The 24,884-nt window shown below is 43.8% G+C and overlaps 1 protein-coding gene across 3 annotated transcripts in view; it reads left to right on the forward strand.

Moving 5' to 3' along the window:
- The window catches only part of LOC136847063 (gamma-tubulin complex component 5-like), a 326,992-nt gene that overhangs the window by 71,499 nt on the left and 230,609 nt on the right, over nucleotides 1-24,884 (forward strand). For 2 of the 3 annotated variants that reach the window (XM_067118322.1, XM_067118323.1), the window contains exon 2: nucleotides 3,672-3,884. In XM_067118322.1, coding sequence (XP_066974423.1) covers nucleotides 3,672-3,884 — 213 coding nt within the window. Of the gene's footprint in view, nucleotides 1-3,661; nucleotides 3,885-24,884 lie in introns of all 3 variants that reach the window. The other variant, XM_067118324.1, reaches the window with a different exon arrangement.

Here is a 24,884-nt window from a genome sequence, read left to right on the forward strand (position 1 = left end):
GAGTGTCACATACGGCATAGAAGACGCATCCTGCTCCCCTTCTTCGTCTTCAGAAGAGATCGGAGACGTAATCAAGTCTAATTTAGGAGCTGTCTGTGCTTCAGGTTTCTGTAAAAGATGAAGGATATTATCCAGCTTACGTTGCAAAGGTTCAAGAGCTGGGTCCAACTCAGGAGAAGGCTTATCCGAAGCTGCAGGGTGCTTGGAGTCTTGAGGGGGCTTGAGCGCTATGGGAAGATTGGATGCTTCCTGGCACTCCGCTGAAAGAGAGTGTCCAACCACCTCAGGGCGCCTGACTGCATCAGGGCACTTTGCTGCTTCAGGGAACTTGGCCGCATCAGGGCGCTTGACCGCATCAGGGTGCTTGGCCGCATCAGGGCACCTGGCTGCTACAGGGTGCTTGTCTGGTTCAGGGCACTCATGAAAGTGTTCCGCGATACGGGACATTCCAAGGGAACAGAGAGCCTACGGGAAATCTGGAGCTGCTCGCCCGAGAGGTGTAGCGAGCTAGAACCTCGCTCCTGGCACTGAGGAGAGGAGAAACGCTCCGGACTGTCCCACTTGCTATGTGAAGGTTGAGGAATGAAGGAAGGCTCCCTCATTCTCTTGTAAGGGAGATGCGGGACTGATCTTTACCTAAGAAATGTGTCTTAAGCGGGCAAGATTCATTGGGGGAGTGACGAAGACGGCTCTTAGGAAGCGAGGACTCCTCAGAACTTGACGAAAGCTGATGCACTTCCGAGACGCCTTTCTAGCGGCTGTCTGTAGTCGCAACCTGGGATGCAACAGGCTGGACTGATGGGACGACTGCTCGTGGGCAGACCCCACTGACCTCCCTTGGGCTACTGGTATGCCTCCTCCCAGGTAGCGGGAGTATGGCAGGGACCGACACCTAGGAGAATCAGCAGGATGAGCAGCCACCTCCTCCACTGACACTTCACCTTTAGCACTGTTTTCAAACTTGTCCAACAGGACACGCACTGATGCCCCTAAATGAGCCACTGTACTTACTACCAGATTTAAATGTTGCTCAAACTTATTCTCAAGGCTGGCGAAGCGATCGGGTTCGGAAGTGATGGAGCCAGGAGAAGGAGTAGGTGGGGAAGAGTTAACAGTTGGAGAATTAGCAGATATGTCAGGCTTACCCGACCTAGGAGTCAAAGCCTGACCAGCTAATTTCCCGCTGGCTTTGGCCGGTGCTTTCCTCTTCCTATCTCTTTCTAGTTTAGCTAAATGAGAATTTAAAGTCTTCCATTTTTGTTCTCCCCAATCCCTGCATTCGTCACACGTCAAACTACTAGAGCAAACTTGTCCTCTACAACCGGAACACGAGGTGTGAGAATCGTCAGTCAGTTTTGTCATCCGGGTATTGCAGCCTTTACTGCAATACCAGAAAGTAGAACTACTAGTGTTGGACATACCCTGACTTGTTGAAAAGTCAAAATCGTGAAAAGTCCAATTCAAAAGAATCACTATGTGAAGAAATGCCGAAAAGGCTACAAAAATACTTCTCCAAGGAAGAAAATTACAAATCCAAAAACTCTAAACTGCTGTAACAGCACCAGGTGTTGACACTACAAGCAGCAGAAATAAATTGTTGTGTTGGCGATTTTGTTCCTCTTTCGTACCCCGAAAGTGGGTGGGGCATGGTCACCTACACAAAACAAAAGAATCGCTGCCATGGAATTCAGAATTCTAACTGTCGTTTGAGTAGAAACTCTTAGCTAAGTAATTACTGGGTAAGTTACGTATACAAAATTATTGTTTAGAGTTGGAAAGAACCTGGAACGATTCTTGGATCGTGACACTATACAAACCTGAGTTCTTTACATTTACTGCCCACCTCAAGCCACCCCTCATTCTGCTCCCTGGATCAAAAGGCAAAGTGAATGTGTACCGACTGGGTGGGTGGGACTCTCACCTGTAGTTGTTAGTTTACTAAATACATGTACTTACCACCTTGTTTAAAGTTAAACTGCCGGTCTCCAGGTACGCTGAAGCAATCTTCCTCATGTAAAGACCTCAGGTTTGTATAGTTAAGAAAAATACAAATTACTTAAAAAATTTGTCATATTGTGCACAAAAGTTATGGTAAAATTGAATACTATTACCGCTTTCCTCTGATTTGGTAACTACTGGTTTATATGCAAAATGGTGCCCTGTTTATTACCAGTCCCTTTGGAATGAAAGTAAAAACAAACAAAAGGTGGCAAATATCAAAAACACAAATAAAAGAAATGAACATAAACTAAAACCATTTACAGGTAGCCCCTGGTTATCGGCGATCCGGTTTTTCGGTGCTCGTCTAGCGACGAAAATCAGCGATTTTCGGCTCCAATATGTGCTGATTTCCGCTTATTGGCGCTGATAATCGGGTATTGGGTCCTATACATACCTAACAGAGGCGCCGATGTCCAGGTATTGGCGCCGATAAGCGCCGAAATCACCGATTTCGGTTATTGCCTATTTTCGCTTATCGTCAAGCCGTCAGAACAGAACCCTCACTGATAACCGGGGACTGCCTACTTCATGGTTAAAGCAAAACGATATTGTACTGCTTCAGATCGTAGTTGTAATTCAGAAGATTGGATTCCAAGTGATGTTGTCCAGCCTCCACCAAGTCATGCATGATTCGAAGCTTATGATTGGCTAGGAAGGCCTAAAATTGAAACTGAAAATTTCATAGGTCAACAGTGAACACTGCACTAGTGCGCAATAGCAACAAAATGGTGGATGACTTTGCAGAAGTTACCTGCATCACAGGTGAACATTTCCAGCAACTTAAATTTTTCACCAAAGACCTGGAATTGCAATTAAGTGAACTGCACTGGCAAATGCCAAATAGCCATTTACATACTGTATTTTGACAAAATAACTTACTTTTAGATGTTTTACATGTAGATGATTATTTGTCCTTGTAAGGGCTACATGCAACCATTCTGCAGTTTTACCACCTATTTTAACCTATTGTGACCAAACCCACATAATTTATCCTCAGTTTAGCAGAGTTCAAGCAGTAGATGTTCTACTTAGCTTACTGGTAGGTGCATCTTTGCCTAGGAATTACACCACCGGTGAGAATAAGCAACTGCCTAACTTATAAAGCATGGGTATGAGTCATTCTCATTGCAATATTTACCAGCTAGTAGAAGTCTAGGCAAGCCGTGAACCAAAGGATCATTAAGTTTGTTAGTTGTTTCACCATCATTAAATGAAATAATGTCTCATAGGCATAGCTGTTGCATAACAATGGCTGAAGAATTTACATTTTTAAGGAAAATTTTATGAATAATTTACATTTTTAAGGAAAATTTTATTATGTTGCCTATCTTTAGGGTGGTCTCTTGATTTGTAATTGTTAAGAGTAAAAATCACATGATAGGACTAGTAAGTATGGCATAGGTTACTTTTTGTTTACCCAAGGCCTCAGCTAGGTTGGGAACTTTGAAACTCTTCATAAATGTATGGTCTTGTGATTACTGTATTTGAAATTTTATGTACAAAAATAATTGCTTTTCTCAAATACTCCACTGTGATTCTTAAGTTTTGTCATTGTATAAATGGTTGCCATGTATCTGATGTGAAATATCAGAAGTGAAATATTTTTGGGAGGACTTTTTCTATTTTTTTTACGTAAGGGAATAGTAATACTGTATTCCAGTTTATTTCAGGAAGATGAGGAGAATTTTGTCCGCAGTGAGCAGTTTGTGTTGTCAAATTTACTTTATCATCACTGTTTGGCAGTAAACAGCCATGCAGTTCGACGATCTATTGATGGTTTGTGCCTTAAATTCACTGTTCATGGTCAGGCAAACCGAGCTCAAAAGTTGACAGAGTTAACTTCAAAATTTTTGCAGTCATCTCTCTTCAAGGATCATTATGAGGTGAGTTTTTTGTATACAGTATATTTTTTAAATGAACCTTACTTCTCCATTATATAGCATTTACTTCCACGCCAGCGGTAGTTCAACAGATTAAAAAAAACAGAACACTCGGTTTTATATAAGTAACTTATCCAGTAATTACTTAGCTAAGAGTTTCTACTTGCACAGCAGCTTGAATTTGGAATTCGCGGTAGTGAGTCTTTTGTTTATGTAGGTGACTAGCCCCGCTCATTTTCGGGGTAAGAGAGGAACAACTCAGCCAAAAGCTTCAATTTGTTTCTGCCAGCTTAAGACCACACACGGTTATAAGAGTGCAGCTTGATTTTGGATTCAGATTGATATCTTCCCCTTAGGTGAAATATTTTGCCTACAGTAAGCCTTTGGCATATGTATTTACTGTAGTTAGGTTTTCAGTGAAACCTTTAATTGGACATTGCTCTCTTAGTGAGACTTACTGAATGAATTTTTTCTGCTAGTTGACTAATGTCTGACTCTAGCCCTTGTAGTTTTATATAAGTAACTTACCCAGTAATTACTTAGCTTAGAGTTTCTATTTGACGGCAGCTTAAATTTTGAAAATTCATGGTAGCAATACTCTTTTGTTTATGTAGGTGACTAGCCCCGCCCACTTTCAGGGTAAGAGAGGAGCAACTCAACCAAGAGCTCACATTGTTTCTGCCAGCTTAAGACCATACACGGTGGGTGTTAAGATTCGCAGCTGAATTAGAATTCTTTGGTTGAGATCTTCCCTGTTGGTGAAGTATTTTGGACCTAGTAGCCTTCGGCATTGATTATTTAGATAGATTTTCAGTGAAAACCATTATTGTACTAGTTCTCTTTACAAGACTTACAGATTTTTTACTTGTACTGCTAGTTGACCATGTCAGACTTTAGCTCTTCTAGCTTTCAGTATTGCAGCAAAGGCTGCAATACTCGATTGACAAAAGCTTGCTATGACTAGCATCTCTTGTGCACTGCACTGCATGTAGAGGACAGGTATGTTATGTTGAACTGATGTGCGAGGAGTGTAAAGAGTGGGATGAGAAAAAATGAAAGACTTTAGCTTCTCACCTTTCTAAACTAGAGAGACTGTAAGAGAAAAGCTGCTTCTAGAGCCGAAGTAAAATCTGTAGCTTGCCAGGGTTCTAATCCTACATCTAGTAATGTTGATATGCTTGTTATCTTTTCTCATGTTAAATCAATTTCTCCCATTTCTAGCCCTCCTCCAATTCCACCTACTCCGTCTCCTGGCTCCCGCACTTCCGATCTGAACCGCTTCGCCAGCCTCGAGCAAAGGTTTGACCAAAAGTTCGGTCTACTCGCTAGTTCTGTGGCCCAAATTGGGGAATCCATGGGTTTCCTCATGGATCAGTTCAGTGTCCTTCAGCTAATGCAAGTGAAGTGATAGTGGAGGAGGTGGCTGCCCATCCCGCCGGTCCTCCTAGGCGAAGGTCACTGCCATACTCCCCCAACCCTGGGAGGAGGCATACTGGAGGCCCAAGGGAGGTCAGTGAGGTCTGCCCACAGGCTTTCACCCCCTTGCACCTGTTGCGTCCTAGGTTGCGACAAGAGACAGCCACTGGAAAGACGTCTCAGGTGTTCATCTTCTTTCTTCGAGCTCTGGAGACTTGAGACTGAGTAAGGGGCACCAGCGGCGTTTCTGGAACGAGTCGCTTCCTCTGAAAAGGTGTTCGAAGTTCAGGGATCAGTCCCCTCCACTACCCAGCAAAAGGCATAGAGAGCCCTCCTGTAGCCCCCAGCCATCGTGCAGTGCTTGGGACAGTCCTGAGCGCTTTTCCCGGTCAGAACGCTACTCATTGATGCCTGGACTATCATCTGTGCCTTCTAAGCATGCTTCTTACTCAGCTAAGCATGCCTCTTCTCGAGAGCGCCCACACTCTTCTGCTAGTCGCTGTTTTGGGAGTGAGTGCCCACTAGTGGGTGAGCACCCAGGTGTTGTAGAGTGCCCAGTATTGATGGAGCGCCCAGTAGTAGCTGAGCACTCATTTGTAGCTGTGTGCCAGGTAGCGCCTGAGCGACCAGTGGCGCCTGAACAATGTCGTGTATCTGAGTCTCAGGCAATTGTTGACAACCCTTTGGCGCCCAAGTGCCCTTCTTCAGTTGAACTTCCAGTTGCTTCGGATCACCAGGCACCAGTTCCTGTTGTATCAGCTCCTTCATCCAAGCTCTCAGTGCTGACTTTGGCTGGTTTGGCTTCTTCTAGCATGTCTCTTGGCATGGCCCCACCTTCTGCTAAGGAGCTAGATCCTTCGTTGGCTCCTCTTGAGAGACAATTAGACAACATTTTGGGACTCCTCCATAGGGCTTCATCTGCATCAGTAGTTGCCCCTGCTGATCCTTCGCTTTCCCCTATTTCTTCAGAAGAAGAGGAGATGGGCCAGGAAGAAGTTCCATTGGCCTATGCCTCCTTGCATAGGTATTTGCTACAGAATTTTCCAGATTTTTTCGCCCCAGCGGCACCTGCTCCAGCCTCCTCGTTTGTGATGAGTGACTAGCCAGCTGATTCAAATAAGCTACCAAAGGTGGCTCTCTCGTCCTCTTCTAAGAAGGCCTTGTTTGAAGTAGACAGCTGGCTAGCAGAGAAGAGGCGTCAAGGCAAGGTGTCCTTCAGCATTCTGCCCTCTCATTTATTTTCCAGAGGATATTGGTCATACACAACAGGAGAAGCTCCTTTCCTGGGAGTGGCTGTCTCCTCCACGGGGACTTCTCCATTCTCATTTACTCGGCCCAGAGTTTAATGCCTTAGAAATTGACCATTTGCTTAAGAACCTATTTAAGGTTCTTGAGGTTCTACGCTTCATGGACTGGCCCATAGGAGCATTAGCTAAGATTCAAGATTTTCCCGTCAAGATTTTCCTGATCTTGATAATATTGCAGCAGATAACCACAGTGTGCTTTCTTGCTTCGACAAAGCCGTCAGGGATGGTTCGCTAGAGGTGGCTTCATTGTATGCCATGGGGATCCTTAAGAAAAGTCAGCCCTTCTTTTCTCGCCCCTTGATGGTCTTCATCTGTTTTCTCAAGCAGCAGGTGAAGAAATCGCCTCCCACCTGCACAAGAAGTCGACGCAGGATCTGCTTGCCCAGTCAGCTAGACATCCCAGAGATTGGGCCACCACTACCTCCAAGTCCTCCTCTCTTCAGTTGCAGCCCTTTCGAGGCGCCCGACAAAGGTCTCAATCTAGACCACGAGGTACAGTTTGTTTTGCCTCATGAGCGATCTAAAGATCCTCCTCTAAGCCTACCCCTCAGAAGTGAGGACCCAGTCCTTCATGCGTCTGTAGGGGCCAGACGCCACCTTTTCTGGGTAAGGTGGAAAGGGAAAGGGGCAGAGCAGTGGGTAGTCCAAGTATGGAAGGAGGGGTATTGCATACCCTTCAAGGAGAAACCTCCATTGGCCAGCACTCCCAGTGAATTAAAGGCCTACTCTGTAGGATCGGAGAAGTTTCGGCCCTATCAGAAGAAGTCTCTTCCCTCCTCAAGAAGGGAGCGATAGAGGTAGTGGAAGATGTTGAGTCCAAAGGGTTCTACAACTGATTGTTTGTGGTTCCCAAGGCCACAGGAGGATGGAGACCAGTCCTATCTGTGAGTGCCTTCAACTTCTTCATCAAGAAAACAAAGTTCCACATGGAGACAACCCAATCCGTCCTCAGATCCATTCATTAAGGGGACTGGATGATCTCTCTTGACATGAGAGACTCGTACTTCCACATTCCCATACATCAAGAGTTGAGGAAGTACCTAAGATTTGTCTTTGGGAACCAGGTCTTTCAGTTTCGGGCTTTGTGTTTCGTACTGTCAACAAGCCCACAAGTTTTTACTCGAGGGCTCGCCCCGATGACCAAGTGGCTCCACTTGCTAGGATTCAAGATATCTCTATACCTGGACAACTGGCTAATGCGCTCTCCCACAAAAGAGAGGTGCATGGAGGACCTGCAAGAGACTCTGCTGTTGATGCAAGATCTGTGGTTATTACTGAACCTGCAGAAATCCCAACTGGCTCCTTCCCAACAGATTCTTTATTTGGGGGTGAGGATACATACTCAGACTTTTTGGGCTTTTCCATCCCCCAGAAGAATAGAAGACTTCCTGATGAAAGTCAGTCTTTTCCTTTCACTCCAAACCTGTTCAGCCACTTAATGGATGAGTCTGCTAGGCACTCTAGCATCCATGGAGCAATTCATGAAGTTGGGAAGATTGCATATGAGACTTCTTCAGTATTTCCTCAGGGTCAGTTGGGATCGCAAAATAGATCAGGACTAGTGTGTATTTCTGATAACAGAGGAGATCAAGAAGACCTGCGGTGGTGGAGCTCCGCAGACAGGTTGTCGGAGGGAAAGTCTCTCTTCGTTGTGAAACCCGATCTGGGTTGGGGAGCTCTCCTGGGGGACAAAGAAGTTTCAGGGGTGTGGTCCTAACAGGAGAGAAACCTGCATATCAACTTGAAGGAGTTGAAAGCAATCTATCTAGGATTACAACACCTTGTGGAGGAAGTCAGCAACAAGAAGGTGGTGATCTACTCGGACAGCACCACAGCATTGGCGTATATCAGACTGCAAGGAGGGCCCACTCGTTCTCCCTCTGCGAGATGGCCAAGGATCTGCTATTTGGGCAGACCAAAACCAAACCCAGTTAATAACTCGGTTCATTCAAGGGAAGTGCAGTGTGATAGTGGACAAGGCTAAGTTTCCACAAGCAAATCCTTCCCATAGATGAGCTAAGTTGCCACAAGCAAATCCCCCCCATGGACGAGCAAAGTTGCCACAAGCAAATCCTCCCCACAGAATGGACTCTGGACCATCGGGTTTGTTCTGACCTTTGGAAGTTGTGGGGGGAGCCCACTCTGGACTTATTTACAATGTCCAGAAACCATCGTCTTCCTCTGTTCTGCTGCCCCATTTCCAGACCCATTAGCTTGGGCAACAGATGCAATGTTGCAGAACTGGTCCAACCTGATCTGTATGCCTTTCCTCCATTCGGGATGATAAGCCAGGTGCTTCAGGAAATTTCAGTTGCACCAGAACACTAGGATGACTCTAGCACAGGCAGTCCCTGGTTATCGGCGGGGTTCTGTTTCTGAGGGTGTGATGATAACCGAAAATCGCTGCTAACCGAAAATCGGCAATTTTGGCGCTTTTTCAGCGATTTTTGGGGGTTATCAGTGCCAAAAAGCGCCGATTTTCGGTTATTGGCGCCTCTGTTAGGTATGTATTGGCGCCAATACCCAATTATCGGTGCCGATAAGCAGAAATCGGCGATTTTCGGCACCGAAAATTACCGATTTTCGTCGCTAGACAAGCCCTATAAAACTGAATCTCTGTTAACCGAGCCCGCCGTTAACCGGGAACTGCCTGTAGCTCCTTTTTTGGCCACAGAGGGAGTGGTTCCCAGAGCTGATCGGCCTCCTCGCAGACTTCCCAAGACTCCTGCCGGCCATTCCAAGTCTGCTCAGACAACCCCACTTCAGGAGGTTCCATCAGGGCATATCCGCTTTGTCCATGACAGGATTTCGACTATCAGCAGACTTATACTGTACAAGCGAAGGGCTTTTCTAGAGCTGTGGCACAAGCTATAACTAGATGTAAATGTAAGTCTACTGACAGAGTCTACCAGGCTAAGTAGGCGGTCTTTAGACTCTGGTGTAAAAAGACACAACATCTTGTCTTCTAAGACCACTTTAGCGCAAGTAGCAGACTTCCTGCTATACTTAAGATCATCCAGAGGCCTCTCCTCCTCAACTATAAGAGGGTATAGATCTATGCTTAGCTCTGTATTTAGGCATAGAGGTATAGACATATCAGTGAGCCAGGATCTCTCCAACCTGATTAAGTCATTTGACATGACCAAGAGTAAGAGAGAAGAGTCTTGTCCTTGGAACCTGGACGTAGTCCTCCAGTGGCTTACGAGTTCCCATTTCGAGCCCATGCGTTCTTCCTTACTGAGGGACCTTACTGAAATGACTTTGTTTTTGGTGGCCCTAGCTATGACTAGAAGGGTTAGTGAAATCGACGTGATGGATAAAAGGATCTGTTTTTCCCAAGGGGATGAAGTGTGTTCCCTCCTCTTGAGTTTTCTTGCAAAGAATGAGAATCTGGCACTACCCTGGCCTCGTTCTTTTACTATTAAAAGTTTATGAGACATCTTAGGTACAGGAAAGGAAGAGAGAGTTCTGTGCCCTGTAAGGGCTCTTAGATATTATCTTCAGCAGACAAAGATCAGAGGTCCAGTAAGTAACTTACGGTGCTCGGTGAAGAACTGGTCGAGGCCATTGTCTAAGAATGCACTCTTGTTCTTTTTGAGAGACCTCATTGTGGAAGCACACTCCCAGATTAATGAGGATGACTTACCTGTTTTGAAGGTAAGAGTCCATGATGTGAGGGCAGTCACTACCTTCGTAGCTTTTAAACATAATCTTTCCCTTTCTTCAGTTCTGCAGTCTACATTCTGGAAATGTGAGTCAGTTCGTGATGCATTACTTGAGAGATGTAGAAACAGTCTACGAAAAATGCAGTACATTAGGACATTTGTCTGTGGCTGGCACAGTGTTTGGTGAGGAAGTGTAGGAAGTATTCCTTCCCTTATCTCTTTGCCTTGACTTAGGGTGTTGATTCCTAGGGGAGCCTGGGGGTACTATGTACCAGGAGTGCCCACCAGTTTTTTAGTGTTGGGTGGTGGATAGATGTTTTTTAATTGTAAAGTGTAGGCGACAGTATTTGTTTTTTCTGGTTGTTATGTTATTGTACTGATGTTAATACTTTGTTAGCAATCAGACTACTCCTTTGCTGCGAAGTACCCACTTCAGTAGAGGTGGTCCTTTCTATGCCGTCATGCCGCTTACAATTGAGATGAGTGCCAACCAGAGGCAGTATCTACCTGCAGCAGCTCTCTCACCAGGTAAGGAATAACAAGCATTGTATCAATGCTAGACCATTTTTATTCTGTTATCAAATGCATTAACCTTTTTAATGTTTTGGGATACATTATGTCCATGAATCCCACTGCTTGTCAATATGGATACAGCAAAGTAAGTACTGGATAAGTTACTTACAGTATATAAAAATGACACTTTTGTAATAAAGTAAAATTTTATATATAGTTACCCAGTAATTACGGATGGAACCCACCCTCCTCCCCTCACATGGACTTTTGGAGCACAAATAAATTGAGCTCTTGGTTGAGTTGTTCCTCTCTTACCCTGAAAGTTGGCAGGGCTAGTCATCTACATAAACAAAAGAGTATTGCTACCGCGAATTTTCAAGATTTAAGCTATCGTCGAGTAGCAACTCTTAGCTAAGTAATTACTGGGTAAGTATATAAAACTATTTTATTATAAAAATGTCATTTTTCAGTACAGTATTATATACGGCTGCAACACCCGATTGATGAAAGCATGCTATGAGTCTCACACCCTTTACACTACCTGTAGAGGACAATTATGTTCTATTGACCTAACCTGTGAAGAGTGTAGGGACTGGGACAAGAAGAAATGGAAGTCTTTAGCTTCTCACTTGACAAAGTTAGAGAGAGACCGTAAGAGAAACCGGCTTCTAGAGCTGATCTTAAATCATTAGCTAGCCAAAGTAGGACTCCTAAGTCTAGTAGTGTTGACGTACCTGTTGTCTCGTCTCCTCCTCACCCTGTCTCTCCCACGTCCAGCCCTCCTCCGATACCACCTACTCCTTCTCCTGGCTCCCGCGCTTCCAGATCTGATTGCTTCGTCAGCCTCGAATCCAAGTTTGACTGAAAGTTTGAGTTTATTGCAAATACAGTGGTCCAATTAGGGACATCAGTGCGTGCCCTTATGGACAAAATAAGTAAGAAAGGTGCCAGTGAAGTGATATCGGAGGAGGCGGCTGCCCATCCCACCAACTCTCCAAGGCAAAGGTCACTGCCATACTCCCCTTAACCTTGGAGGAGGCATACTGGAAGCCTGAGGGAGGTTGGTGGGGTCTGCACATGGGTAGTCGCCCCCTCAGTTGCACCTGTTGCGTCTCATCTTTCATGCAGAATGTATCTGTCATACACTACGGGAGAAGCTCCTTCCTTGGAAGTAGCTGCCTCCTCCCAAGGGGACTTCCCTGGGCCCATCGACTGGGCTCATAGGTCCACCTTCTCCTCTGCTAAAGTGATGTTTTCTTCCTTAGAGAGGGACCATTTGCTCAAGAACCTTTTTAAAGTATTTGAGGTTCTGAGCTTCCTCAATTGGTCTGTGGAAGCATTAGCCAGGAAGATTCAAAATTTTTCTTCGCTGCCAGAAGACTGTGCTGCAGAGTGGCTCAGTGTACTCTCATGTGCCAATAAAGCCATTAGGGATGGGTCACAGGAGTTTGCCTCCCTCTGTGCTGTGGGTATTCTTAAAAAGAGGGAGCTCTGGGTTTCCTTTAACTCCAATGGCGTGACCGCATCGCCGAATTCAGCTCTCATCTTCTCTCCTCTTGACAGATACCACCTGTGTCCGCAGGCCACTGTCAATGAGATTGCATTGCACCTGCACAAGAAATCTACACAAGATCTTCTAACACAGTCTACTAGATGCCCTAGGGAGTGGGCCACCTTCAGCACCAAGTCAAGTTCACCTCCTTAGCTGCAGCCCTTTCGAGGTGGCAAGCAGAGGTCGCAATCAAGACCTCCAGCAACAGTTCGTTTCGCCTCATGAGCTATCAAGAAATCCTCCTCGAAGCCTTCCGCTCGTAAGTGAGGATTCAGTCCTCCATGCTCCTGTGGGTGCCAGACTCCATCTCTTCTAGGAGAAATTGAGCGGGAAAGGGGCAGAGCAGTGGGTAGTGAAAGTTCTGAAGGAGGGATACTCTATCCCCTTCAAGGAGAGGCCTCCCTTAGTCAACACACCCGTCGCATTGACAGCCTACTCTGTAGGATCAGAGAGGTACTCAGCCCTCTCAGAGGAAGTCTCTTCCCTCCTCAGGAAAGGGGTGATATAGGTAGTCAAGGATAAGGGGTCGAAGGGGTTCAACAAACAAGTGTTTGTGGTACCCAAGTCTGCAGGAGGATGGAGACTGGTCTTTGATGTGAGTGCTCTGAATTTCTTCATAGAAAAGACAAAATTCCATATGGAAACAGCCCAATCTGTCCTTGCATCAATTCATCAGGGAGACTGGATGGTCTCCCACGACGTGCATGACGCCTACTTCCACATTCCCATTCATCAAGACTCGAGGAAGTACGCAAGACCTGGATTTATTATTAAGCCTGCAGAAATCCAAGCTGAATCCTTCTCAGAAGATTCTGTATTTGGGGACAAAGATAGATTCTCTGGGTTTTTGGGCTTTTCCATCCCCCAGAAGAGTAGAGGACTGCCTGAGGAAAGTCAGTCTTTTCCTTTCCCTTGTTCTTGCTCAGCCACCCAATGGATGAGACAGCTGGGCACCCTGGCATCCATGGAATAATTTGTAAGGTTGGGAGGATTACACATGAGAGCTCTACAATTTTTCCTAAGGGTCAGCTGGGGTCAGAAGATTCATCAAGACTTGTGCTTTTTTCTGATAATGCAAGAGATCAAGGAGGACCTGTGTTGGAACTCCACAGACAGGTTGATTGAAGGAAAGTCTCTTCTCGCTGTGAACCCTGACCTAGACCTCTTCTCTGACGTGTTGGATCTAGGTTGGGGAGCCCTCCTAGGGGACAAAGAAGTTTCCAGGACGTGGTCCCAAGAATAGAGTTGGACGTCAACCTCAAGAAGTTAAAAGTAATCCATTTGGGGCTACAACATTTTTTGACAGAAGTCTGCAACAAGACGGTGACGGTCCATGCGGGCAACACCACGACATTAGCATACATCAGGCTTCAAGGGGGAGCTCACTCGTTCTCTCTTTGGGAGACAGCGAAGGCTGTGCTTCTTTGGGCGGATCAGAACAAGACCAAATTGGTCCCACGTTTCATTCAGTGGAAGTTCAATGTAGTGGCAGACGAACTGAGCTGCCACAGGAAGATACTCCCTATGGAGTGGACCCTGAACCGTCGGGTTTGTGCTGATGTATGGAAACTGTTGGGGTAACCAACCCTGGATTTATTTGTGACATCCAGGAACCATCATCTTTCTCTGTTCTGTTTCCCTTTTCCAGATCCTCTGACATGGGGGACAGATCCCATGCTTCAGGATTGGTCCAACCTGGACCTTTATGCCTTCCTTCCGTTCGGGATGGTAAGGGAGGTTCTGAACAAATTTCAGTATCACCAAAATGTCAAGATGACCCTAATAGCTCTATTTTGGCCTCAGAAGGAATGGTTTCCAGAACTTCTTGGTCTCCTTGTAGACTATCCAAGGCTCCTTCCTTCGATTCCAAGTCTGCTCATACAACCCCATTTAAGGAGGTTCCAACAAAGTACATCCACTCTGGTGCTGACAGGATTTAGACTGTCAGCAAGCTCATATGAGCTAAGGGGTTTTAAAGACGTCGGCAGAAGCTATTCCCTAATGTAGACGCCAATCTTCCATCAGAGTCTACCAGGCAAAGTGGACAGTGCCTCCTCCCCCCCATTTTTACGCGTTTCACGTTTCTGCATTTCATTTTGTTGCAGATTTTTGTGGAACACATCATTCATTTGTCCGTGGGCGAAATTTCACTAATTTGCGGATTTTTTGGGGGCCGTGTCTCTAAAATTATCACTGATTCTCTTTTTTTTGTAGAGCAACTCTGTGTATTCACTATGTATATTGAGAGAGAGAGATTGACAGTACAAGAATTTTTTAATGTATAGGAGATGGTGAGGACCAACCACGTTTGTATGATAAATAAATGATTTACCCGATAATAAGTACTAATTTTCAAATAATAATAATACTGTAATAATGTACTGTAATTAAAAAATATATGCATTTTGTAGTAAATTATGTTAATTTTAAACATAGAAAAGTGATTTACTACAGTAAGTTGTTATTAATCTTTAAAATGATATTAATATAATATCGAAGCCATCTTAAAATATACAAGAGAAAGAGAGAGAGAGAGAGAGAGAGAGAGAGAGAGAGAGAGAGAGAGAGAGAGAGAGAGAGAGAGAGAGAGAGAGAGAGAGAGAGAGAGAGAGAGAGAGAGAGAGAGAGAGAGAGAGAGAGAGAGAGAGAGAGAGAGAGAGAGATTTTTCAGTATTGTTTGTAGCTATCTTATTTAACCACCAGGTGGGCTACATGATAATATAATAATAATATACTGTATTGTAATTTAAAAATATATGCATTTCTATATAACTTATGTTTAATTTTAAACAAACAAATATATATTTCCAATCTTTTCCAACTCTCTCAGTCGATGGGAGGGGAGGTTGGACCTATCATTTATGTCAAATATCTGACCTCAGGGTTGTGATCAAACATTTGACATGTATGACAAGTCCAACCTCTCCCACCCTCAATTGGGAGAGTTGGAAAAGATTGGGAATATATATTTGTTTGTTTAAAATTAAACATAATTTACTATAGACATGCATAAATTTTTAAATTACTGTATATTATTATTATCTTTATTATTTTTATTTATTTATTTATTTATTTATTTTTTTGTCTATCACAGTCATCCTATTCGACTGGGTGGTTTTTATAGTGTGGGGTTCCGGGCTGCACCCTGCCTCCTTAGAAGTCCGTCACTTTTCTCACTATGTGCTTTGTTTCTAGTAGCACACTCTTCTGCATGAGTCCTTGAGCTACTTCGGCATCTATTTTTTCAAGATTCCTTTTCAGGGACCTTGGGATCGTGCCTAGTGTTCCTATGATTATGGGTACAATTTCCACTGGCATATCCCATATCCTTCTGATTTTGATTTTCAGGTCTTGATATTTATCAATTTTTTCTCTTTTCTTTCTCATCTACTCTGGTGTCCCATGGTATTGTCACATCAATGAGTGATACTTTCTTCTTGATTTTGTCAATCAATGTCATGTCTGGTCTATTGGCGCATATCACCCTATCTGTTCTGATACCATAACCCCAGAGGATCTTTGCCTGATTGTTTTCTATCACTCCCTCAGGTTGGTGTCCGTACCACTTATTACTGTAAGCTAGCTGGTGTTTCTTGCACAGGCTCCAGTGGAGGGCTTTTGCTACTGAATCATGCCTCTTTTTGTACTTGTTTTGTGAAAGCGCCAGACATTTGCTTGCTGTGTGGTTTATGGTCTCATTTTTCACATTGCACTTCCTGCATATGGGTAAGATGTTATTTCCATCTGTTGTTTTTTGAACATACCTGGTTCTTAGGACCTGATCTTGTGCCGCTGTTAGCATCCTTCTGTTTCCCTCGTGAGTTCTCCCCTCTGTAGCCATTGCCATGTTTCATCGGTGGCCAGTTCTTTAGTCTGTCTCGTACTGTCTGTGCATTGGTTTGTTGTGCCATTCCTCCGTTCTGTTTTTCATTCTCCTGTCTGTATATTTCTGGGTCTTCATCTACTTTTATCAGTCCTTCACATGCACTCCATAGCCAATCGTCTTCACTGGTTTTCAGATATTTTCCCAGTGTTCTGCTCTTGATGTTTACGCGGTCCTGTATGCTTAGTAGCCCTCCCCCCTTCCCTTCCTTTTGTGTTATATATAGTCTGTCTGTATTTGCTCTTGGGTGTAGTGCTTTGTGTAGTGTCACACTTTCCTAGTTTTCTGGTCTATGCTGCGGAGTTCAGCCTTTGTCCACTCCACTACTCCTGCTCTGTATCTGATTACTGTACTGATATTGCCCATGTGTTTATGGCTTCCGTCATGTTTCTGGCATTGAGTTTTGACATGAGTATCGCCTTAAGTCTCTGCATATATTCTTTCCTGATCATGTCCTTCATATCTTGGTGTTTTGTATCCTCTCCATCTATTATTCCCAGGTATTTGTATCCTGTCTCATGTATGTGTTTGATACTATTCCCATCTGGCAGCTTTATCCCTTCAGTCTTTGTTACTTTGCCTTTTTGTATGTTGACCAAGGCACATTTTTCTATTCCAGACTCCATCCTGATGTCCCCAGATAAAATCCTTACAGTCTGGACTAGGATATATATTTCCTTGGTGCTCCTACCATACAGCTTGATGTCGTCCATGAACATCAGATGGTTAATTCTGTTGCCTCCTTTCTCGAGTTGGTACCCAGCATCCATCTTCTGTAGTACTTTTGTCATAGGAATCATGGCTACTATGAAGAATAGTAGGGCAGTGAGTTGCCTTGAAAGATCCCTCTCCTGATGTTAACCTCTGCTAGTCTTATCCCAGACCTTGTAAGTACTGTACTGTGTTCCAGTTGCGTATTGTATTTTCTAGGAAGCTGATGGTGTTTTCCTCTGCGCCATATATTTTCAGACATTCTATTAGCCAGGTGTACGGTATCATGTCGAATGCTTTCTTGTAGTCAATCCATGCCATGCTTAGGTTGGTTCTTCTTCTCTTACTATTCTTCATTATCATTTTTTCTATCAGGAGGTGGTCTTTTGTGCCCCTACACTTCCTTCTGCAGCCTTCTTGTTGGTGGGGATGGTGTTTGTATCCTCTAGGTAGTTGTATAGCCTTTCACTGATGATACCTGTTAGTAACTTCCACATTATTGGTAGGCAGGTGATAGGCCTGTAATGCATTATTATTAATATTATTATCATTATTAATATTATTATTATTATTATTATTAAAGAGGATGGCAGCATCAGTGGAATTATTTTATATACAGTATATGCTTCTTCTCAGTTCTTCTTATTATTTTCTTCTCATCAGGGCTGATGTTTGCTAATAACTGGCCGACGATCATAGTCTGGATAAGGAACTGGTTTCTTGAGTGATTAATTTTTATTGCATAAAAGAAATGGAAGTTAAAAGGGTCGTTTGATCTCCGTAGAGTTTCAGGAAATCGGGATTTGTCGTATTCTCATGCAGAATTTTCGTCGTTGTTGTAGCGGAATTCCTACGTTTCCAACCGTATCATCGGTTCATTCTCAAGGAAGCGTGGGCTTGTTCTGGTTGGAATGGGGTTGTCAGACGGTACTTATATTGTCCTGGGTGTCCCGTGTTGTGAGGGCTGAATTTTCATTGGCTGCTTTAGTGGATTAAGTCCCTGGGCTAAACTGTCTCCCAGAGGTCGATGCTTGCACTGGTCTCTGCGTGCGGATGTTGGAGACTGGGAGGGTAGTATGGGGAAGGTCACTGTTGGTAGATTGGGGCACCACCTGATTGGTTTGTTTGTCCAGCTCTGGGGTGCTGGCGGTTGGCGCTCTACGTGCCACCGTTGGGAGGAGAGACGTCTCCTGTGTGGTGTTGAGGTTAGGTCTCTCCTTTCCGATGTGTAGGGGCTCCAGGAGGCAGAGGCGGCGGTGGTCTGTTGCCTTATCAATTCCGATATTAGGAATTATGTCCTTTTGAGTTATTCTAATATTGTGGATATTCTTGGCATGATTATGGATGGCACCTTCCTGAGCATCGCAGGAGATTCTCTTGGAAAATCTCATCGTGGTCATCCCAATGTAGGCGCCAGGGCATTCCCAAACAGGGCAGTTGCATTGGTAGACCACATTCATTTTCTCCAGGGGGTCCTGCACTGCGGGGGCCAGGTTGTTTTTCATGATCAGGCCGCTGGTCTTCTTGCTTTTGTAATAAATTACAAATTTAACCCTTTTTGTAGGGTCCATATGGGTGACATTTTCTTCTACGATACTGCGAAGAGCTCGCACGTCCTCTTTGTATTTCCTATGGAATACTCCCTTGCAAAAGAGAGTGATGTCTTCATGGGTGGTGAGGCAAGGCTCCTACTGGTACCGTTTGTCAATACTCCTACGAATGCATTTTGTGATGTCCCGGTTGGAATACCCATTGTTAATTAAAACCTGGACAACACGTTCTAATTCGGTGTGTGTGTCCTTCCAAGAGAAGCGGTGTGAGAGGGCTCTCTTGATGAAGTCGCTGATTGCAGTGCACTTGTATCTCTCTGGACACTCACTCTCACCATTCAGGCACATGCCCAGGTTTGTGGGTTTCCTATAAACTTGCATTACGAAGCACTCCTCTTGTTGCTCGATGAGGACATCAAGGAAGGGGAGGTGACGATCACGGCAATGTTCAATGGTAAAGTTGAGGCTACTGTGGTCGTGGAAGGCTTGTCGCAGGTGTTCTATTTCTTCTACCGTGCCAGCGCTTATGAAGGTGCCATTAATATACCGGACATATATCGACAGTTTCTTGATGGCAGCTAATCATGTATGTGTCTGCCAGACTAAGTGAGCGTTTTTTCTGTAGTTGGCCTCTCAGATTCCTCATACCTTATTTCAAGACATCTGTGGCCTAATGGTGGATTGCCTCTTTGAGGAGATCTAGTCTCTCTCATATTCCATTGTTAAGGGGTATCAAGCCACGTTTAACTCAGTAACGAAGTTTGCTCATTTACCCTTGAACCTTTTAGCCATGACAAGGACTCTCCAGTCCTGGTTCCGTTCTTTTTGTCTTAAGAATTAAGGGAAGAAAACCATTCTTGTCAGCCGAGAGCAGTGCTCTAAGCACCCTTCCGCTCCCAAGCTCTTCCTTGCCTGGCTTTCAACTCGTCTGACTCCAGCTACACCCTGGCGCCAGCTCATGCTCCAAGCACCTAGGAGCGTCAGACAGCTCCCAAGTAATGCCTCTCTGGGCACCCAGATCGTCTGACACCAACCTCAGCTTGGCATCATCTCAGAGCACCCAGCAGCTTGGCATCATCTCAGAGCAGCCAGTGGATTGGTGTCATCTCTGAGCACCCAGCGTCCGGCGCCAGCTATGGATCATCTGGCGCCAACTCTCCCCTCATCTTTGACTCTGGGGAGAACAGTGAACTCTTTTCCGGTTGGGGCTTTCAGGTATTGCCTGAGCAGGATTGGAAGAACAGAGGACCTTCCATATCCTTAGTGTTTTGACAAGGACCCTTTTTGCCCTGTGGCTAGAACATATTCTTTCTTTCCAAAAGGATTTTATTTATGAGACAGAACAGCTACTACCTCATTAGCTTTCAAGCACAGTATGCCCCACACTTCCACTCTGCTGTCGACTTACTGGATGTGTAATCGATCTTCGCTTCTCACAGTTTTAATTAAAACAGTGTTAAAAGTTTTGCAGTACCTTGTGAAGTATTAGTAATAGGCATAGTATCATGGAAGGAAGCATAGGATTTTATCCTACTGTCTCTTCACCTTGTAGTGAAGTGTTGATTTTGAGGAGCCGATGGGGTTACGAGGTACTTGCAGCACCTGCCACTCTCAGTGGATGGGTTGTGGTTTTTCTTCAGTGTAGGTGATGACGTTGTCTGATTGTTTTTATTTTGGTACTGTGCCCAGGGCAAGGGCACCTTTTAAAGTTTTGCTAGCCATCAGATAACTCCTTGAACTGCATAACTTCCACTGATGTTTTGATAGCAATTGGAGTACTCCTTTGCTACAAAGCTCCCACTTAAGTAGAGGCACTCCTCAGCTTTACCACCACGCCACTACAGGTTAAGATGAACACCAACCAGTGGCAGTATTCTCCTTCAGTAGCTCTCTTGACTGAGAAGGAATGACAGGCATTGTCTTCAGTGCTAGCAACCTTTCTATTTCAATTCATTTTGTGACTTAATGCTTTGGAGTAGAATTTGTCTATGTATCCCACCTCCTGTCAATATGGGATTCAGCTATGTAATTACTTGGTAAGTTACTTACTTATATAAAAATGACATTTTTATAATAAAATCAAATTTATATATACTTACCAAGTAATTACAGAATGAGAGCCCACCCTCCTCCCCTCTGATGGACATGGGGCACAAACAGAATCAGATTGTCTGCTAAGTTGTTCCTGGTATTCATGTTAGTGGGCAGGACTAGTCACCTACACTAAAACAATTGAAGCGCTAGTGCAAATTTTGAAATTTAGCCTGCCACGATAGTTGAAACTATAGCTATGTAAAGTATATATATATAAAACTTTATTTTATTATAAAAATGTCATTTTTATCTTAAAAGGTGTATTTAATCATGAAAATTACATGAAAATGCAGTAATTAGTGAACATTTCTTGATAAAAAATCTGCAAATTACTGAATTTTTAGCAAATAATTTGGTGATAAATTCCACAGAAAAACCGCGAATAGGTGAAGCTGCAAATCCTGAACCTCGAAAAGGGGGGGATGTTGACTGTATTGCATGTGCACTTAAAGCATGCACGCCCATGGCTTGTGCACCTATCGCGTGTGCGTTTATGGCTTGTATATGCCTCACGTGCATGCCTATCACATGCATGCCTTTGGCTTTTGCTCCTACCTTATGTTTGTCTATGGCTTGTATGCCTCTCGCGTGCTCACCTATGGCTTGTTCCCCTATGGCTTTTGCCTATTGTCACCTATGGCTTGTGCATCTATTGCATATGTGCCTATTCGCTTGCGCGCCTGTGGCTTGTACGCCAATGGCTTGCACTCATATCACCTGTGTGACTTTAGTTTGTGTTCATACGCCTCTGCACCTGTTGCCTGTATGCCTATCACTTGTGTGCTTGTCACTTACATGTCTACTGATTGCGTTCATATCTCCTGTGCACTTGTCTCCTGTTTGACTATCGCCTGTCTATAGAGAATCTCGGCAGGTGCTGTCATTTCGGCTTTCATTTAAGTAGGCAGGTGGTTGCCGTTAGTAGTCTCAACATTCTGTTTTGGAGATTTCGACTCCTTTTCCAGTTGCGGGAGTTTCTATTGGTAAACAGTTGGTTACTGATTTGTTTTTTCCGATTCCCCCGTGGTTTGGGAACGTTCTTGTTATCACAAGATTTTCCTGATCAGCATTTAGAACATTTGATTGAGCCGACAGGTGTTCAACCGAATCAGTCTTCCTTTTGAGCCGGAGCAAGTGGTTTTGTTGGCGGTGATTAAAGAGGAGCTTTTAACCATCATTGGAATCCTATCAGGAGTTAGTGCATTGCAATCAACTGCTGCTCTTCTGCCATTGAGCGTGGTAGTCTTTGCCCTGGTCTCCCTGGTGTATTTTCACTAGCTAAGACTTATCCTGCCTTTTCTATGGTGGGAAGGGAATTGCTTGTGCTTCTGTTGATTGATGAATCAGGTGTCTGATGTATAACCAGTGTATAAGTGGTCATAATTTCTTTTTTGAAGAGGTTAATTGCTTTCTATAAGGAGAGGTAAACGTATGATTTTGTGGAAATAGAACCTTCATTTGAGAGATATTTCATTAGGTGGCTTGTGTATGTTCAAGGCTTTAATGCAGTTCATGCAAAGGGAGCCTCTCCTAAGATTTTTCTTTCTTGCTGCCATATATCGGAGAAAGAGAACTACTGTACTTCGTAATCTACGGGTCTCTTTCGTAATGTGGGGTTAGCATTGGGGAAGGACTAGTCTCTGCTCTCCTTGCACAGGTTTTTGATTTTGGAGTGAGGGTTTTCATACGGAGAATTTTCTCCTTTATTTGCGGCATTTATTACTGCTGATCACTTCTAAGAGGTTTTCAGTCCTTATAGGAGTTTTTTTTTAGTGAAGCAGAGGTTCTCTCATCAAGGTCATATGATTTGGGGAAAGTTTTTTGACCCGGCAAGAATCAGGCTTGGGTTCTTTCCTGTTACCTGAACATGGGTTAACAGGTGGTCTCTTATCAGATTGGATATTAGTTTAAGCTGTCATGGGAAGAAGGATCCAGTCCTTTAGATGCCTCAGTGTAGGTCTGGGGCGCGATCATAGGAGATCTAGAATTTCAGGAGTTGTAACTAGTATTGGTGGAGGTCTGTTACACCTATAATCCTGAATTTTAGCAATCAGGGTAACTTCAAGCAGTGTGTATGTAGAGTAGAGCATACAGTACAGTATCTAGAGAAGGAATGACGGTTTGTCTGATAACACTGCTACTTGTGCTGTACTCTACCTTGCACTGAGGCATCTAAATACTAGAAAACCTGGATCCTTCTTCCCATGACATCTAAAGGACTGGATCTTCTTCCCAAAGCTTAAACTAATATCCAATCTGATAAGAGACCACCTGTTAACCCATGTTCAGGTAACAGGAAAGAACCCAAGCCTGATTCTTGCCGGGTCAAAAACTTTCCCAAATCATATGACCTGATGAGAGAACCTCTGCTTCACAAAAAAACTATAAAAAAAAATATATATATATATATATATATATATATATATATATATATATATATATATATATATATATATATATATATATATATATATATATATATATATATATATATATATATATATATATATATATATATATATATATATATATATATATATATATATATATATATATATATATATATATATATATATATATATATATATATATATATATATATATATATATTATATATATATATATATATATATTGTTATTGTGGAGTCTCGGCTGATCACTTATTATTCAATTTACGTAATTTTTACGGCCCTGCAGACCAAGAATACACGTAACCTGCCACTTGAAGCCAAAAGTTAACCTCAAAGACAGTCGTTAGTTAGCCAAAGGTCGCCAGTTAAGGGTAATTAACCTTAACAAGAATATTTGAGATGAATTTTAGATTTCAAACGCAACGGTTCTTCCCAACATCGAACGCGAGGCATACAAAAGCATCGAGACTTAAAACTGTTTTGCTTACCCTAACCTAGGTATTTTACTGGAATAACGGGTTGAAGCTAACAATATAATACTTTGGCTTAATCTAGACTTCAGTAAACACATGTACCATAAGTGGTGGCTGAAGGAAGAAAACAAAGAAAATGTGAAATACAGAAGGAGTACTAGTCAATCGACGGCTTCAACAAGAATCGGACTTACCATGAACGCCGAAGTCGCTGCGCAAAACGAGGGACCTCAGGAGTCGTATTCTGGGAGTCTTCCCAATTCACTAATTAAGATAGACGTAGGAGTAAAAGTAATAAAGAACAAAGAATAGCGTTCGGCACGCTCTCCGCGTGCACCCTGGTTCAGTGACCGCTTTACTTTCTCTCTGACCGACCTCGCTTCGTTCCCGCCAGATGAGGTGGCCTCATGACATACCGCCCTGGGCAATCTGACCTTGACAAAGGCATCGCCGAATGCATAGAATAGAGAGGAAGATAGCTTAAGGCCACCATAACTAGGGGTCATTGAGTGTAAACCCTCTCTGAGGCTTAGGTCCCTAATGCCCTAGCATATTTTGTTTTTAAAACTGCCCAGCCTATGCGCGGCGCCATCTGTCTACTGCTGTGATCGTTATTTTGAATTGTCTAGCCTACCGGCGAGGCAGAGATGTTCTCTGTCGAGGTCAGTCTGACTAATATTCCTACACCTAAATACATCGAGGGCGAACAGCAGTAATATTTATAAAAGATCCCCCCCTTAAAAGGGCTTTCACTCCCTTTTCGGGTGTGAAGGTCTATACTAAGTAAGCTGTTCACCTCTCGTAGGTTACTCTCCTTCCCCTGAGCAGATTAGTCCTGGTTAGCCTACCTAGCTACAGAACTACCTAACCCTAGATAGGATACGAGCTATAATCACTACTTTACCTAAGTCTAATAGTACGAGAAGGTGCTTACGGTTATTATAGGCTTCCTCCTTCAATCATGATGTGTTTAGACCCAGCCTAGTGGTACATTCTATGATATTCCCTAGCCTAACCTATCCTAACCCGACCGTATCACCAACATAAGAGCTAATGATCTAACTAAATTACAACGTGGTTTATGTTTAATACAATTAATAATTACTAGTTCATTCATGAGGGTTGCCTCGTATGATAAATGGGTGCCTCACTGAGGTCTTAGGCCATGCGTGTCCTGAGCATCGTGGCTCGGTTCACAATAGTTAAGACTATTGAAATTAGTTAGGCTACTTACGTGATTATTGCGGCTCGGTGGTAAGTGGAAGGAACAGGGATACTAAATTGATGTACCGTACTTTAAGGCGGTCTAGGCTAGGTACAAGTAAAAGGAAGAGATTACACTGGCTACCTCCTCTGGGCAAGGGGCCAGGATCACTCTTAGATGTTAGGGCACTGTGCCAAGAGGGCACTAGTGCCTGGATGAGCTTA

The sequence above is a fragment of the Macrobrachium rosenbergii genome, chromosome 16 (genome assembly GCF_040412425.1).
Source record: "Macrobrachium rosenbergii isolate ZJJX-2024 chromosome 16, ASM4041242v1, whole genome shotgun sequence".
NCBI lineage: Eukaryota > Metazoa > Arthropoda > Malacostraca > Decapoda > Palaemonidae > Macrobrachium > Macrobrachium rosenbergii.